Source organism: Phaethon aethereus, assembly GCF_964289735.1.
Source record: "Phaethon aethereus genome assembly, chromosome: 4".
NCBI classification, from domain to species: Eukaryota; Metazoa; Chordata; class Aves; order Phaethontiformes; family Phaethontidae; genus Phaethon; species Phaethon aethereus.
In genome coordinates, this window is record NC_138578.1 from 66,739,450 (window position 1) to 66,756,379 (window position 16,930).

At 41.0% G+C, this 16,930-nt stretch overlaps 1 protein-coding gene across 2 annotated transcripts in view; it reads right to left on the reverse strand.

The window, feature by feature from the left end:
* SLIT2 (slit guidance ligand 2) overlaps positions 1 to 16,602 on the reverse strand; it is a 277,451-nt gene extending 260,849 nt beyond the window's left edge. For both annotated transcript variants that reach the window (XM_081999585.1, XM_081999584.1), the window contains exons 1-3: positions 16,070 to 16,602; positions 14,122 to 14,193; positions 12,841 to 12,912 (exon numbers count right to left, since the gene is read on the reverse strand). In XM_081999585.1, coding sequence (XP_081855711.1) covers positions 12,841 to 12,912; positions 14,122 to 14,193; positions 16,070 to 16,245 — 320 coding nt within the window. In that variant the 5' untranslated portion in view covers positions 16,246 to 16,602. The remainder of the gene's footprint in view (positions 1 to 12,840; positions 12,913 to 14,121; positions 14,194 to 16,069) is intronic.
* Positions 16,603 to 16,930: the final 328 nt, after the last annotated feature.

Genomic DNA, 16,930 nt, shown 5'->3' on the forward strand with positions numbered 1-16,930 from the left:
AACTCGCTTCTGATCCCATTGTAATCAACTACATACAGCCAGAGAAGCTGCATGAGACTGCACAGCCTTTCTGGGCAACTGAGTTGTTCCAGTGCTTGACTGTCCTCACAGTGAAGAAATTTTGCCCTGATATACAGTCATAACTTCTCAGTTCAATTTATGTTTGTCTCGCCACAGCGATAAGCCTGGCTTAAGCTTCTTGATAACCACCTCATAGGTACTAGAAGGCTGCTATTCTGTCCCCCACAAGTCATCTTCCAGAGGGTTTTAATTCAAGTAGATGCAATTCTAGCCACAGGCCCCCTGAAATAACAGTAGCCCTCAAAGATAACTTGAGAACTGATCGAAGTTCCAAATTGTTCCAAGTAAATTATAAATCAGCTGTACTCTTTAATTAGAGACAGCCTATCCCATTGGGTGCAGAGAGACTGAGAGCCTTCTGAAACTCTAAATACAAGATACAGATGCATTTTATTCTACCACCAGGAAGAAGGATAGGCAGCTTCCAAATCACACAAAGTTAACAACAGCAGAAGTCATTCTTTTTCATTCCTCCTTCAAAGTTAGTTGAGAGAAGTAAATACATGATCTGCACATAGTAACACACAGTACTGTATAGTTTAGAACTTGTACTCTTCAAAAGGAGTACATCCACACCGTTTGTCAGCAGAAGACATTACTACCACAACCATTTACAAAACACCATGCAACATCTTTTCACTGAAGTTCATTTGCAAAATACGCATAAACTTTTAAAGCTCACAAACATTTTTTCATTAAATTTCAATTTTAAATGAAAGGACATGTCAGTAAACAAACCACTGACTGTTCATGCAACAGCACTATCTACTCACAATGACTAAGCCCAACAGGTTACAGGGATACGCATCTGCTGGGAAGGTCTAATATCAGTTCAGGCTTGTGCTGTTTTTGTCTGGGATAGAGTTAAATTTCTTCACAGTAGCTAGTATGGGGCTATGTCTTGGATTTGTGCTGGAAACTGTGTTGATAATACAGGGATGTTTTTGTTACTGCTGAGCAGTGCTGACACAGAGTCAAGGGCTTTTCTGCTTCTCACCCCACCCCACCAGCAAGTAGGCTGGGGGTGCACGAGAAGCTGGGAGGGGATGCAGCTGGGACAGCTGACCCCAACTGACCAAAGGGATATTCCATACCATATGATGTCATGCTCAGCATATAAAGCTGGGGGAAGAAGGAAGCAGGGGGGATGTTTGGATTTATGGTGTTTGTCTTCTCAAGTAACCATTAAGCATGATGGAGCCCTGCTTTCCTGGAGATGGCTGAACACCCGCCTGCCAATGGGAAGTAGTGAATGAACTCCTTATTTTTGCTTTGCTTGTGAGTGTGGCTTTTGCTTTACCTATTAAGACTGTCTTTATCTCAACGCACAAGTTTTCTCACTTTTACCCTTTTGATTCTCCCCCCATCCCACCAAGGGGGAAGTGAGCAGGCAGCTGTGTGGTGCTTAGTTGCCAGCTGGGGTTAAACCACAAGGCTTTATAAGCTCAGGAAATACAGAATCAATCTACAAAATTATCCAAGTATCTTAAAAGAGAAAGCTAGTGCACAGCACTCAGATTATCTCCATGGACTGGTTTAACTATTAAGTCCTAAAAACCTGACCCTAGATATAGAGTCAGAATAATAGACATCAGAATAAGTGATGCCTCTCTCCTCACCAGAGAACTTTATACAGAGCTTGACATAGGCTTATGTCTGCAAGGAAGGCAAGCCTTATTACTTTTCTACAAACAACGTGTTGCTGTATCTGCCAGAGAACCTCTGTGTATCCATGTCCAACGCCATAATCTACTGAACTGGCAACTGCTGTCTGTGAATGTGACTTGCAGGAACATGTCATCAAATGAGAAGGCGATCCAAGAACTAAGAGCTAAGCAAAAGATTGTGCCAGTTTTTCCACTAAGAATTTTCTGCAAAGATCTTCTCATCCCTAGTCAAATTACTTATAATCTCATTAAACCTAGCAATATCAAGTTTACTGACCACATGAATAAAAATTGGAATTTGAGAAGTTCAGGGCTGATCTTACAGCATTTGGGTGCCTAAATAAAAATTTTCCCCAGGTCAAGAACCACTTAGCAGGACTCCATTTTCCAGGGTAAATAATGACTGGCTAAGAAAGATATCTAAATTAGTTTCAACTGAATATCAAATGCCAATTAGGTACTTGTTTTAGTAAAAAACAGTTCTGAAAGAAAGCAGGACATAGACACTACTGCAAACTCAGTTTCTTACTCATGTAGGGAGTGGTGAAAGTTACTTCACAAACTATAGTATTACATTGTACTAGCATACACTACTTGAACACTAAAGTATTTTCTGTCCTTCATTTTCTTCTCACATGGGGTTGATGTCAAGACCAAAATTACCACATTCCTCCCCTACCCCAATCAATTCTCCATACATTATGCAGAACACTATTTTGCACAGAGAATCAGGAGTCTACTCCATTTGCTTCTTTTAAGAGGTTTTCCAATATAAGCAGAGGTAGGACAAGCTCTTTGTTTAGGAAAAAAAAAAGGCAAGCCAAAACCCAACTAGGAGAGAAACTAAGGCTGTTGTTTTCTGGAAGCTTCTGTGCTCCTTACTGTTTCAATACAAATTATATTTCTATAAATAGCTGGTCATTACTCTTATAAATTCTGCCTATGGCATTAAAAAAAGCGTGAAAAACAAAGCAAAAGCCAGGAAACTACAGGCCAGGCACCCTCAACTTGATGCCTGGGAAGGTGATGGAACAAAACAGGAACTATTTCTAGACACAGCAAGGATAAGATGATGACTGGGGATAGTCAGCATGGGTTTACAACTGGGAAGATCATGCCTGACCAGCCTGATAGCCTCTTACAATGAACAAGGAAGGGGAAGGCAGGGAATATTGTTTATCTGACTTCAGTAAAGCTTCTGACACTCTCTCTCATAACAGTTGTCTTCACAGACAAACTGACAAAGGCTAAAAAAAGCAAATAGTCAGGTGGACTGAAAATTCTCTCAAGTGCCAAGTTCGAAGGGCTGTGATTAGTGGCACAAAGTCCAGCTGAAGAACAGTCACTAGTGGTGTACCCCAGGAGAACAGTATTGGCTCCAGTACAACATCTTCATGCACAACCTGGAAGACAGGGCAGAGTGCACCCTCAGCATGTTTGCAGATGGTACAAAACTGGAAGAAATGACTGATGCAGCAGATGTGTGCAATGCCAGTCAGAGGAACCTGGACAGGATGGAGAATTGGTCAAAAAGGAAACTCATGAAGCTCAACAAAAAGTAAATGAAAAGTCCTGCACCTGGGCAGGAATAACACCACACACCAGCACACACTGGAGAACAACTAGTTGGACATCAGTTTTACAGAGAAAGTGAAAGTGAACAAGAAATTAAACTGGAGCCAGCAACATGCCCTGGCAAAGGCCAACAGCATCCTAGGCTGTATTAGAAAGAATGTTGCCAGCAGGTCAAAGCAGGTGATCTTTCCCCTCTACTCAGCACTGGTGAGACATGTGGAGAGCTGTGCCCAGTGCTGGACTCCCCGCTACAAGAGAGACAATTCCAGGGAACGGCCACAAAGATGATCAAGCAGAGAGGTTGAACCAGCTGTCACAGTGGGAGACGTTGAGAGCTGGGACTGTTTCGCCTGGGGAGGAGAAAGCTATGAGCGATCTCAATGTGTATAAATACGTGATGTACTTGCTTCCCAAGTAAGGAAGACTGAGCCAGACTCTTCTCAGGGGTGCACAGTGAACGGACAAGAGGCAACGGGCACAAACCAAAATACAGGAAGTTACATTTAAACATAAGAAAAGTCTTTGACTGTGAGGGTGGTCAAACACTGGAACAGGTTGCCCAGAGAGGCTGTAGATTCTCTATTGTTGGAGACATTCAAAACCCAACTGGAAACAGCCCTCACCCACCTGCTCTGATAGTCCTTGCATTAATCAGTGGGACGAGACAATCCTACAGAGGCTTCCTGAAGCCTCCACAATCCTGTGAGGCTAATTCATTGCACTGTATTCTATAAAGTATACCACCGAGAAGGAAACAGAAGTTATAAAACCTCCATAAAGTAATATAGGATCAAGAATAATATGAAGCCACGATGATCTTTGACAGCACCTGGGATTACTTCCAGGAGAGAAAAAAAAAGCAAAGAAAAAGTGGAGCAGAAGTTGATCTATTAGATGGATTTTAGCTAGAGTTTGGACAGATTGTTTACAAAGGCAAGATGAACCTGCAAACAGTTTAGATAAAATCGTAACTGTCTGGCTGGCACCGAGTTACCACAGTAAGTCTTCACTCAAGTATTTCTCTGTAGCACCTGCACAGGCATCCTGCCAAACTAAAGTCAGAAAGGCTGGTGTGTCTTAAAAAAAATTAAGGGAGACTTTGCCACATTGTATTTGATTATCGATCTAGACTATTATTAAAGACAAGCCAGCGCAGTGCACCACATACTATGAAGGAAAATAAAACATTTCTTCTAATGAAGTTTCAACCAGACTCTTCAGAGTAAGTGAGGTAATATAACAGTATGAGTCACTGAAGTGCCAGCCACGCAGCCAGATCCCTCATACATTTCGGTGTTTGACTGTAAAATTCCAGATAGAACTGTGGCTTCTGCAGTTAAAACAAGGGGCACCTTAGATGGTCTTTGAAATATGCTGTATTAAAATGTAATCACAACTCAGTTTCACCTGTGGCCATCTAACATTAAGTCTGGGGTTTTTTTCTTAAGTATTGAACTGTCTCTGAAACAGGTAAATATGATTCTTACAGAGTAAAACTAAAATGTATAGCTTCAAGTTTAATATCAGTGCTCTATAGCACCAATTTAAAATATCTTCCAAACACAAAACACTATTTGAAACAAACATTGACACAACAGTCCTGTAGAATCAGATTTGATTTCAACATTTTGCAACAGTGCAAATTACGCATTTCAGAGGAAGCAAGAAAGAAAAGCATCCAGCAAACAATGTCACAAAGGATGAGCACAAAACAGATGTGGGAAAAATAAACAGCCTCTCTGCCCTGGAATCCGTAAAAAGGTCTGCAAAGAGCAAACAGGACTTCTCACTGCAGTTTGACTTGTAGACCTATAAAAGCAGTCCCATGAGAAAAAGAGACTCAGATGAATAAAATATACTAAAAATAATGGCAAACATTTACAAGGCTTTTAAAAGAACAACATCGCTCTTCGACCTAAAGTTTTATCAAACGTTTAGTAGTATTCTGCAATCAAAATGTAGCTATAATCTGATTTTTAAAATTCCTTGAGAAACTGCATCTTTTTAAATACTGTCTTCAAAAGGCAGTCTTTGTCTACTTCTGATTTAACAGACATTTTTAGAGAAGATATTTGAAGTTGCTTTGACAAAAGTCTGCTAATACAGAACAATTACTGTAGGGTTTTTTTTTAGCTATAAATACAGGTGCCCCAGTACAATTCATGTAAGATGGTCCCACATTCCTTTGGTAAGTGATTAGCACCGCAGGCTTCATGGTCTCCTCCTTGTTCTAAGATGAGGAATGCGCTATGCATTGCCCTTAAACTATGTAGGATTAGCTAAGAGAAGGATTTTTCACATCCGTGATTAACAAGAAATAACTGTTCACCCCCTTCAGGGCTGTTCAAAACATATTCTCTACCTGAACTCATTATTCTTCCGCTACCTACCACACATGCGTGAAGGTATTAACCCTTCAAATGCTCACATATTCAGACTGAAACCAGACAGGTGAGTAAGTACCAATGCTTTAAGGGGGAGAAAATTTAAAAAATAAGCAGCCTTTATAAACAACCACATGCATTAGCACCTCAGATTGTAGGCAGTCCAACCTAGACCCTCCTGGCTGCCATAGTCAAACTGTTCAGAATGTACCCCAACTGAAAAATTAATTCTCAGGCTTCAGTAATGAACTTGCACACCAAAATGATGACCAGGATTCAATGAGAAAAGAAATTGGAGATTAACTTCAAGCTAAAGAGCTGAGAACTTATTTTAAGAATTCAGTACAACTTGCACACTATATAATATAAGGTCTTACTGACAAAAAGGCTCCTTTCATGGAGACTATCTATAGTCAAGCACAACAAGATGAAGTATCATTCATTTACTGGCTGTTCTTTTAGCTATGACAGTGATACAAATGATTCCTGGAACAGTAGCAGTGACTCCACTGCTAACATAGCATTTAGCACCAGGGGTCCTAAAATTCCCTGTTAGCCTTTAAACTTCATGTCTAAGCCTCTATGAATTGGGGAAAAAAAAAAAATCATATTTTGCTTTGGTTAAAACTGGGGGTTTTTTGCTTCAGTTAAAACACATCAGAAAACTAGACAGCATTTGACATTTTTTCCAGCAGTCCCTGCTCCTGAACTTCGATCATGTAGCTATGCAGAAGTGAAATCTGGGGGTTTTAACACTTTTCTGCAACTAAAAGGGCTACGGTCTATCAGAGATTCAAAACCCTGAGAAAAAAGTTCAGACCAAAACTAATTTTTCTGGGATTAAATGTGAGCTGCATCAATAAATTAAAGAACCACAGAAAATGTGCTACTCCTCTTTTAAAAGTTACTATTTTCCTACTTGGAATTTACATTTCACAGCTAGAGATAGTCAAATAACTGGAATAAAACTGCTGTCTCATGCCACTCATCAATACATAAGAAAAAGTTAGCACACATGTTTATTTTAATCTCTGGAAAGCATGTTTTATCCCAACAGTGATACAGTAAGTCTGCACCCTAAGAAAACACACATAAAATATAGTGTAGCCCTTTCCTAGACTAGGCAAAGAGAGCAGTACTAGTCTATTTTGAAACAGCTGCTAATTCCCTTGATAATTGCCCAGGCCTGGTAGGCAGTATCGCCCAAGACAAGCTGTATTTGTTTTTGATACAAGATAGAACATTTTATTTCTTAGTCCATCCTACTATGCATGCCTTTGTAAAATGAGATGCTCTGTAAAACACCATATATTCAGAGATCATGGTAAGTCACAAGTGAGTTTTGGTTTTATAATTTCAAAACCTGCTAATAGAGCTCAATAGCTTAGCATTTATCAGGCTAGGTAAGAGCCCAAACAGATAACTTTAACCACATATGTGAAATACAGCTAAAAACCACTTTATTACACTGAATCTCATTTAATATCTTTGACAAGATTGACTCCTATATATTAAGGTTATAATTAAGCCCTTCCTGCAGAAGCTGCAAACATAGCAGTTTCACATATAGATTTATATCCAGAGAAGAAATCCAAGTAGTACTTCAGTTTGTTTACTAAGTAGTTTCAAGGAAAAGTGTTTTCTATGTAGCTGAAATACATTTTTCCTTCTGTGCTATGACATATCTAAGTTCCAAATTGTTCATCCACAGCATGAACAAAACTTTAATAATTTTCAGTACTACTCAAACACTCGTAAGTACACTCCTAAGTAAGTGTTCTCTTCATTTTAAGTTTTAATACCTTGTTTTAATGTACTTGTGGAGATGGAGCCCAAATAAATAGCAAGTACAGACAATTCCTCAGTTTGTATTTTTAGAATTGTTGTAAAAATTTAGAAATATTTCAAGAATTAAATGTTTTGTTACAGTTCATGCATTTTTCTTTCTCCATCATTCAGTAATATATTGTAAGAAGCGTGAAAATACACCATAGCTAGCTTTCAGTTTAAAAGCTATTTCAAGTACCAACTTGAAGTTCAACCCTTACAGCATTCTTTTCTTGAACTCAGGATTTCAGCTCACACCATGTAGCTCAGGGGGGCTAGTTTTTGGAGAGGTATTGGGGGGGGTGTAAATATTTAGCTTAGATACTAACTCAGAAGTTGCAGTTGTTCGAGAGCCCGTGAGAGTAACGTTTACCTCCAGAGTGGTTTTCAGCAGAAGTAGGTTTCATGGGGCTTGGGGGTTTTTTTGTTAGTTTGGGGGTTTTTAGGTCTACACAGATAGCTCTTTAGAAATATTAAGATGATAATAGAATTTATTTCTAAAATGTCCATTCAATTCAAGTTTCAAAATTGTAGGGGATTGGCCTGGAAACTTTTTAGGCCACACAAGTAACATTTCTCACAAGAGTAATCATTGAGACTACTGATGCAAAACAAGTTTTATTCACGTGGTAAATGCCTGCCGAATCAGACGCCAAATTAGCAGGTTAGAGGCATACTGCTGCCTCAATGGATTATTCCCAGTTACAGGAAGAAAAATGTGGGTAATTTTCAAACAATTGCTGTAAACTCTTCCTATCCTCACATTCTGGATGTTTAGCATAGTCTTAGAATGACCAGAGGTGGCATCTCAACCACTAGAAAAGTTACTAGGAAAAAATATGATTTAAAACAATGTTCCTATCATCCAGAAAAACATTTTTTTCCTAAATGAAAAGGTAACTGGTCTGCTATGTTAACAAGTGAAGAGTATATTTAGCCCTCAAAACCTTACAACAGAACTGGTTCAGCAATCTATAGCAGCTGTCTTCAACCAAATTTTATACCTCCCTCCAGATGACAATAGCTTGTAAAAACACTGGGATACTTTGAACAGTAGCTGCAACACCACAGAAGGCGGCATTCTTGGGGATAGTAAGTGACTACAACTTTTAAAAGTAATTTTTAAAGCTGTGTCTAATAACAGTGTTCATTTTTAGAAAGTAGAGATTTTCAGTTCATCTTGTTTTCTTAAGAGACTATTTCAAACTATTACAAACATTGCACCCGCGAAGGAAGCTTTATAAAGAAAGAAGAAACAAGTGTTTAATTTCACATTCTCATAAGGAATTGTTTCAAAAGGTTTTGCCTCCCATAATAAGCAGTGATCTCTGGAAATTCTTAAGTGCTGTGGAAATTCTCCATACCTTGACCCTCAGTGCATTCCTGCCATGAAGCATACTGAAACCCACCACTGACACAGCCACATACTCTTTAGAGGCCCTACTCATAGGAACACGGGCTCGTAATACAGATTACTAGTTGATATAGAAAGTCTTGCAGATGTTAAATACAGGACAGCCAAGATCATAACTAATCCAAGAGTTTTTGACACTGCTTCAGGATGTACACAGGTACAAGCTGTCCCATTGATTGAAAAACAGGCTGTATATCTCGAGGTTTAAAGAGGGTTGTTGCAGCAGACAGAGCATCTACACAACACAGACCATGCGATTCAGCCATTCAAGACACGGGCTGTAACGAAAGCCATATTCATGGCAGGCTTGCTAGCTCAGTCAGTGTTGTACCAAATTGGTTTGGACAGGAGCTAGTACCCCCCTTAAGAGCTGAGCCTTCACACAAGACTGCTGGAGAAGATAATTAAGTGAACGCTGCGACGGACACCCATTTATTTAACCAAAGACTTCTCAGAGAAGTATCCAATGAAAAGGCTTATAGTAAAGTCACCTTCGGCTTCACCAGGGTCTCTCCAGCAACTAAAGTTTCCACAAACCTAAAACCTAGCTGATTAAGTTGCTAGTTTCCATCTTGTTTTCCCACCCAGTTCTTATGAAGTAGGCACTACTGTTCAATCATTTATTGCTAACTGAACATTTTTACTTTAAGATTACAGCAGAGCTGCTGTAATAACAATCACTTGTTACAGTAGTATTTATTGTGGTTTTGGTTTCCACCACACTTCTACAGTTACACTGGTGTGACACAAATTCCTGTTATGGAGCATACTAGGTCTAAATAGCTTTGTGTACAGACTATTACATATATCTAGTGTACTACAGATTTGTTGTTGCTTAACTAAACTATAGGAGAAACATTTCTAAGAGAGGTATACATAGATTTAATCAAATCATCTCTCAAGTAGTTTTCTTCTGAATAGAAGGCTGAGAGTTTCATCTCAGATTAATTTTGCAAAGTGCTTCAGGTCTTCAATTCCCATTTCCCTTAGAGGGAGTTGAGGATATTCAGTGTTTTGCATCAGATCTACAAATGAGTATTCACTACAAGTAAATCACGGATCAACCAAACAGTTCCTTGGAAATCTGGTCTAAAAAGAAATGATTTTGTAACTTAAATTCCAGTTTAAAAACAAACAAAAAAAACCCCCAAACAACAAAAGCACCACTTAACCTAGGGAAAAGGATTTTTTTTTTTTTCCACCCAAAGTGAAACTACTGTGAAAGTCTGTTCAGAATCACACAATCACTGAGGTTGGAAAAGACCTTCACATTAAAGAGAGTACTGAACAACAGGAAACACACTTTAACATTCAGCCTGTATGCACTAGTAGAAATACTACATTTAAACAGTCTTATAAACGAAACTGAGTTCACTTAAGTTGCAGGAAGGTTCACTTATACCTTCCATTGGCATGCTAGGACGACTGCATCAGGTATTCTTTGACAGTAGCTTGGCACATTACACTTGCAGTGGAAATGTGACATCCTACACTTACACATTAAAAAAACTAAAAAGCTTTAAAGTGCTTGCTATTTAATGTATAAAAGAAAATACTTGAAGGAAGTATCCACACGTTTCCTGAGAAATCGTTTTGAATTTCAGAATCCCGAGGAGATGAATTGGCTGTCAGATAACAATGCGCCTTCATCAGACGGACTTGGCAGTTGTAAACAAGAGGAATTTTCTCAGCTTTTCCTCACAAATATGAAATATTTGCTCTTAGCCAACAGCTGGGGCGGTTTAAAGACATCCTGCATATATATTCAAATTACAAGTCACCCACACACCTAACACTGACCGAATTCCAGCAAATTAAAGAAACTCTAGAAAGTACTGGAGCAGATGCAAAATAATTCTGAAGACAAAACAGACTAACTTTGTAGGTCTAAGTGACTAAACTTTCAAATGTCATAGCTTGCCTGCTGACAAGTCAACAAACATAACCCACAGAAGTATCCACAATTATCAGAATTTCTCTGCAGAATTAGTATCTTACATAACCGGAATATATCTACTGTTTTCCAAGGATCTTACAGATTTATCGAGAGAAACAAAAAAACCCAAAAATGAAATGGCAAAATGTGAACACTATAGACAAGCAAGTTTCAACTAGTAAAGTTCAGGGTTTTTTTTTTAGTATTACAATTCTGTACTTCAGAAATCCTATGAATAAATGCCTTGAAACTATGTCATAAGTTAAAATAGTTTTTGAAACATTGTTAACAAATCGCATAGCAGGATCTTGCTTCAAGATAATAAAGAAATAAAGTTGACTATACTGCTTTAAAACTTAGCAAGTATTTGGTATCTCAGCGTCAAACCACATTCACAGTGAAAGCATGGATCTCAATGTTTATTAATGTTTCATGTATGTGTACTTGCTTTTGCAATGTGAACTACACTGCTGTTTAATTTTTTAGCTAGACCCTATAAACCAAATTTAGGAGTGTGTATATATTATTCTAATATACCCCTCAGCAGGAGAAGCTGTACTAAACCCTATACATTCTACAAAGTTTAAAACATATTGTAAAAAAGCATTGCATTAAGTCTGTTTTAATATGACTTTGAAAACAAATCTGACTATGCATTTCTAAGCACAACCAATCTCATTAAAATTTATTCAAAAAAAGTTGCACTATATAATGACACTTTCAATTTTTAGGTCAAAAACTTACTTTGGTTTATTTGAAAAAATGTGGTAATTATCTCAAGTACATGATATTTCAACTGTTACAGAAATATCATAATTACACTGGTGGTTACTAAGTCTCTTGAATAGCTTTGTCTATATGACTAACCAAACCCTAATGGTTTGTGGGTTTTTTTGTTTTAAATACACAGCAGCTGTGGATACAGAGCACAACTATAAGGCTGCACACAGAATGTTTAGGCCAATGCTGCTTTTCAATGGAGTAAAGTAGAAATACCTTTATGAAGTTAAAAGCAGCAGCAAATGAAAAACTAAACAAGACCTCAGAGGCATGATTAAAGAAAGGCGGTACAACGGAAGCGCAGCAACTACGATGCCTGATAACAAAGACACTAAATTTCTACATGAACATACATTAATATAGTGGCATTCACAGACTTTCCTAGCTCCAGACTGTAACTATATCCAAAAATCAGCATCTTGCCTTTAATGAGTTGGATGTCATAAACTGAACAATGTATTTAAAAAAACATTTTCATTAGAAGTGCAGCAAAATAAGAAAGCACATACTGAAAATTAAGCAGCTACTATAAAAAGCTAAACCAGTTTGGGAATTACTAATTTTCTATGTCCTACTGCAACCAAGCAGGTGTTTGCACTTCAACTTCACCAGACAAGATCCTCTCATCCCCACAATACTCAATCTTTTTTTTAAAGTCCATATCCAATTAATTTTTGAAAGCTAACAGTTCATATTTTTTTTCTAAGCCTTTGTAAAAGCTTTAATCATATAAAAACTGGAGTACAATTCGATTACTGCTTTCATACTACATAACAAGACAACAATTTATAACTAGCAGTTGCTTCTAATAAGGCATTTTCTAAAACATCCAACGTCTCCAAGACTAACACCTAACACTGTACATCAGAGAACAGGCTTTTTTAGATGTATTTGTGTTTTAAAAAAGCTCTTGTGTATTCAAGGGAAAATATTGCATAGTATTCCAGCTATTTCCTACAAGACAATTGCAGTTTACACTTCAAATTTGGACCGCTCATGAAAGGTCCCCCCCACCCATGTCCCGTATGTACTGCTTGAGAATTTCTTAAATCTCTTGCCTCTCAAGGACAAATGTCCCATGTTTAAAAATAAAACAAAATCAGAGGTCTGAGTACCTTAACACACAACTGATTTGATAAAAAAATTTCTCATACATTTAGAATTAAAAATACTTACAGCCTCTCCAGTTCTTTTAAATCCTGGAATGCTCCTCTCTCGATAGTACTAATCTTGTTCTCCATGAGCTGACTGAAATACAGAAGTTTTAATATATAAGTTTCAATAGCTCGAAGATAACTTGTTGCATTAACAGTAGTCATTGAAAGGTGACCACATATTCATTAAAACAATACAACACTTATTTTAGAGTGCCATCCACTTTACCCTTCCAGACCCCTGTCATGAACATTTCACATGGGCTCATATACCCAAAAGGGGAAAAACAATCCTCAGTAAAAGAAACAGGAATAGATATTACATTTGCTCATTTACTTTAAGAGTTCCAAGTTAAAAAGTTACACATATGCATACATGCTGTGTGCACACATGCACGTACATCACTGCTCTTCGGCAAGTTGTAAGACTAGAGTTGAACAGTATGAAGGCGATATTAGTATTATGTGAGAATAACAAAACAAAAACACTGAACTGTGATGCTGGGAAAAAACATCAGCGAAAGATTGTACAGAAATTGTAATCGTAACAGTAGCCTCGCTTTGTAAAAAAAATTTAAATTATTACAACATGATACTCTGTTTCAGAAAGAAATGGAAAAGGATTTTGAGACTACTTGCACAAATTCAATAGCCTTAATAAATAAGCTCAGTAAATTCTGCAGTATTTTAAACTTGGTACTAGTTAGATTTTTCCCCACAGAAAACAAAACACCACAGAACTTTAAAAAGCTTCATAATGCTTGAAACAGCATTTACAAAAAAAACCCAAGCCAAATCATTCATCCCTCAAATTCACTGTTAGAGTGTTTCCTTTGTGCCCAGAAACTGTGGAAAAGCAACAATCATCACCTGAGACTTGTTTTTAAATTCAGTAAAGGAATAACTTTTTCTTAATAAATTCCCTTATACTTCAGGTTGAGAATACTCATTTTCAGTGTCAACTATAAATTTCTTAACCTTAAACTGGTCACTTCAACTGTTACTCAACCAATTTTAGCAACTCTTACTTATAAGCTACATGCCCAATTAAATCCTCAAGTTCTCATAATTTTAAGGAGAGATTAAAAAAATTTAAACAAATATTTAAGGCAATTGCTAACTTATTCATATCTGTGTATAACATACAGAGGAGGGGCTGTAAGTTCGGATGAAGTAGCACAATAGTTAAAGAGTGATAACCCATCCAACTTATAAACTGAAAGATAACTATTTCAATGGTTTTTACAACAAAGTGTAGCATCAGTCCTAAAAGGTATCAGTGATAGAAAGAGAAAAAACTTACAGAACTCGAAGATGCCTTAGACCAGCAAAGTCGGTCTTGGTGATTCTTGTGATGTTATTTCCATTAAGATCCCTAAGAAGAATAATTTATAAGCAGCAAGATTAAAACATTCAAAAGCCACTTTTAAATTGTTTTCTTTGTTTTCATGGGCACAGCATTTTCTGAAATTAGGGTGTGTAAATGAACCCAATGAACCACCCCTACAACTAACACTGTGTGAGTTCCTGACTTCCAAGCGACTGAATGAAGGCTTATCTCGAAAGTAGTAGTTTCAGACTTTGTAATAAGAGATTCGTATAAAGTCAGTTCTGACTGCCATTATAAAGCTCACATTCATCTTTAACAATACAGAAGAGTCAAAACCTGTCTCAACATGGTTATAACTGCATTCAGAAAACCACTAAAGCTACTATATATATGCTACTGTACGTTTGTTACAAAAACTATGTGACTGAAGTCAAGACAGTTTTCACCATTTTTAGGCAACTTTCAGCTTTCATAGTATTGCTACAAATGCAGAATAGGGCTTAACTTCCTATAGCAAACATTAGCTTTCAAGCAAGCATAAGGTTGTTTGGAGGGTATGTGACGGGAAACATGATTTTATGAAAACTAAACTGTTCACTTGCTGCACAGGAAGCTATACTGACTGCAGAATGCAAAGCATGTTCAGAAGCAACAGAAAACTGTATTTAGGCCCTAGCGTTTCTGTTCATATTTCAGCACTACTTTCTCTTCTGCAGTTATATGCCCCTTTTTCATAACATTTTGGGGTCAAGATATAATCTTCCCTCAATTCCAAATGCTACAAATAAAACCAGACTTCACAATTCCAGAGGTAAAGCCATTAGGAAGTGGTATTACATGGAAACTACCCTAACAATTACAGCTCATTCCCAACCTAGTTAAGAAAAAAAAAATATGGGGTTTTTTTGCTGTTTATACCACATGTGGCCAAACCACCACTGTAACGAAAGCACGCCAGTCTCAGCAGAAATGTGTCCCTGATACTCTTCCCGAGCGAAATTCATCACTCGAGACGTGTGTTCATACACCAACATTTAAATGACTTCGAGAGTAAGAAGTAATGTGTTCACCTCTTCCACTCCTTAGACCTGCCTGAAAGGCAGCCCGGTATGATAGATAACCCACCCCCCGGTATGATAGATAACCCACCACACGCTCGCTCCCTCTCAAGACCAGAGAATACCTAGCCGCAGGGTACACGAACGCTCTCAAAAAGCGGGCGGGAAGGGGGTGGGAGTGGAAATCACAGTTCGGGCACAACTTAGCGCCATGCGAGAGGGAAAGAGGCATCGCCCGAAGGCAGAAGGGTGTCTGCGCCGGGGCACAGCCCCGCCGGGCTCCAGCCCCACGCCAGGGTGGCGGGCGGCAGCGCGCCCCCGCCCGCCTCCCCGTGCGGAGCCACCGCGGCAGCCGGCGGAGAGGGAGTGAGCGCTGCGCGCCCGCGAAGCTCCACCGCCCGCCCCGGGGCCTGCCCTCCGCCCGCGGAGCGCGGCGGGGCGCCGCGGCCCGGCTCTTCCCCAGAGCCTCGGGGAAAAGCACGCCGCAATAGGGAAGTTTGCCGGGAAATGGGCACCGTTGGGGCGAGAGGCCGCTCCGCCGCCGCCTCGGGACGCCCCCCGGGCCGCGGTGTGCCCGGTCGCCGCCCGCGGCGGTGGAAATCGCGCTCCTCACCACGGCTTCCCGGGATGAAAGGCAGCGCGCTGGGAGCAGCGGCCACCTCTCCCGTGTCTCCGCGCATCGCCGGGAAACGGGCACCGCCATCAGCAGGGAAAGGGAACGGACACCCCCTCTCTCCCAAACGGCATCGGGACCCCAAAGCGGGCCGGCTCCGGGGGCCACCTCTGCCCCGCCGGCCGGCGGGAGCCCTGACGGCAGCCGGGAGCCGAGGGGCGCTCGCCGCCGCCCCAGCCGGGTTACTTACAGTCGCTCGGTGTTGCGGGGGATGTTCCTCGGGACGCCGCGCAGCGCCAGCCCGTGACAGTCCACGGTGCTCCCCGAGCAGGAGCACTGCGCCGGGCACGGCTGCGGCGCCACCTCGCCCGCCATCGCCAGCAGCAGCCCCAGGGACAGGGTGAGCTTCCCCCAGCCGCACATCATCACCGCCCGCTGCCGCCCGGCCGGGGCCCGCCGGCCTCGGCCCCGGGGAGGCGCGGGGCGCGCCGCCCTCCTCCTCGCCGCGGGGAGCGCTCGGGCAACTTTCAAGGGTGCGGAGAAAGCGAAGTCCTTTCTATCCAAAGCCAAGCCAAGAAAACAGCCCCGGCGAAGTGAGGCGGGTGGCACCGATCCCCGGCCGCAGGCAACTTCGCTGGGAGGGGGGCCGGGCCCGGGCCCTCCCTCGCTAGCCCGTCGGGTGGCGGGGAGAGGCGGCACTTGGGTCTCGTCTTCACACGCTCCCTGCGAAGGCGAAGAAAACCCACGAGCTCAGGGTACGGCGGAGTTGGGCTGGCTCCTGATCTTCTTCCTTGCCCCTTTCAAAGCTGTGATTCTCCTCTGAGCCCCCGGCTAGAGGCCGCGAAGCCCCGTCCGCCCAAGAGGCGCGCTTCCTGCGCGGCGGCCCGCGCAGCGCCGCAGCCGCTCCCACGCGCGTCCCCCGCCGCGGGCCGCTCACAGCCCCACGGGGGGCGGCGGCGGGGCTGACACCGCGCACACACCGCCCTGCCAGAGGCGCCTCAGCAAATCATACCCCTCTCGCAGGCATTCATCAAACTGTCTCACGGAAGGCGGAGGGAGGGAAGAAAAAAAAAGTCAAACACACAAGATGATGTTGGGCTTGGCTTTCCAC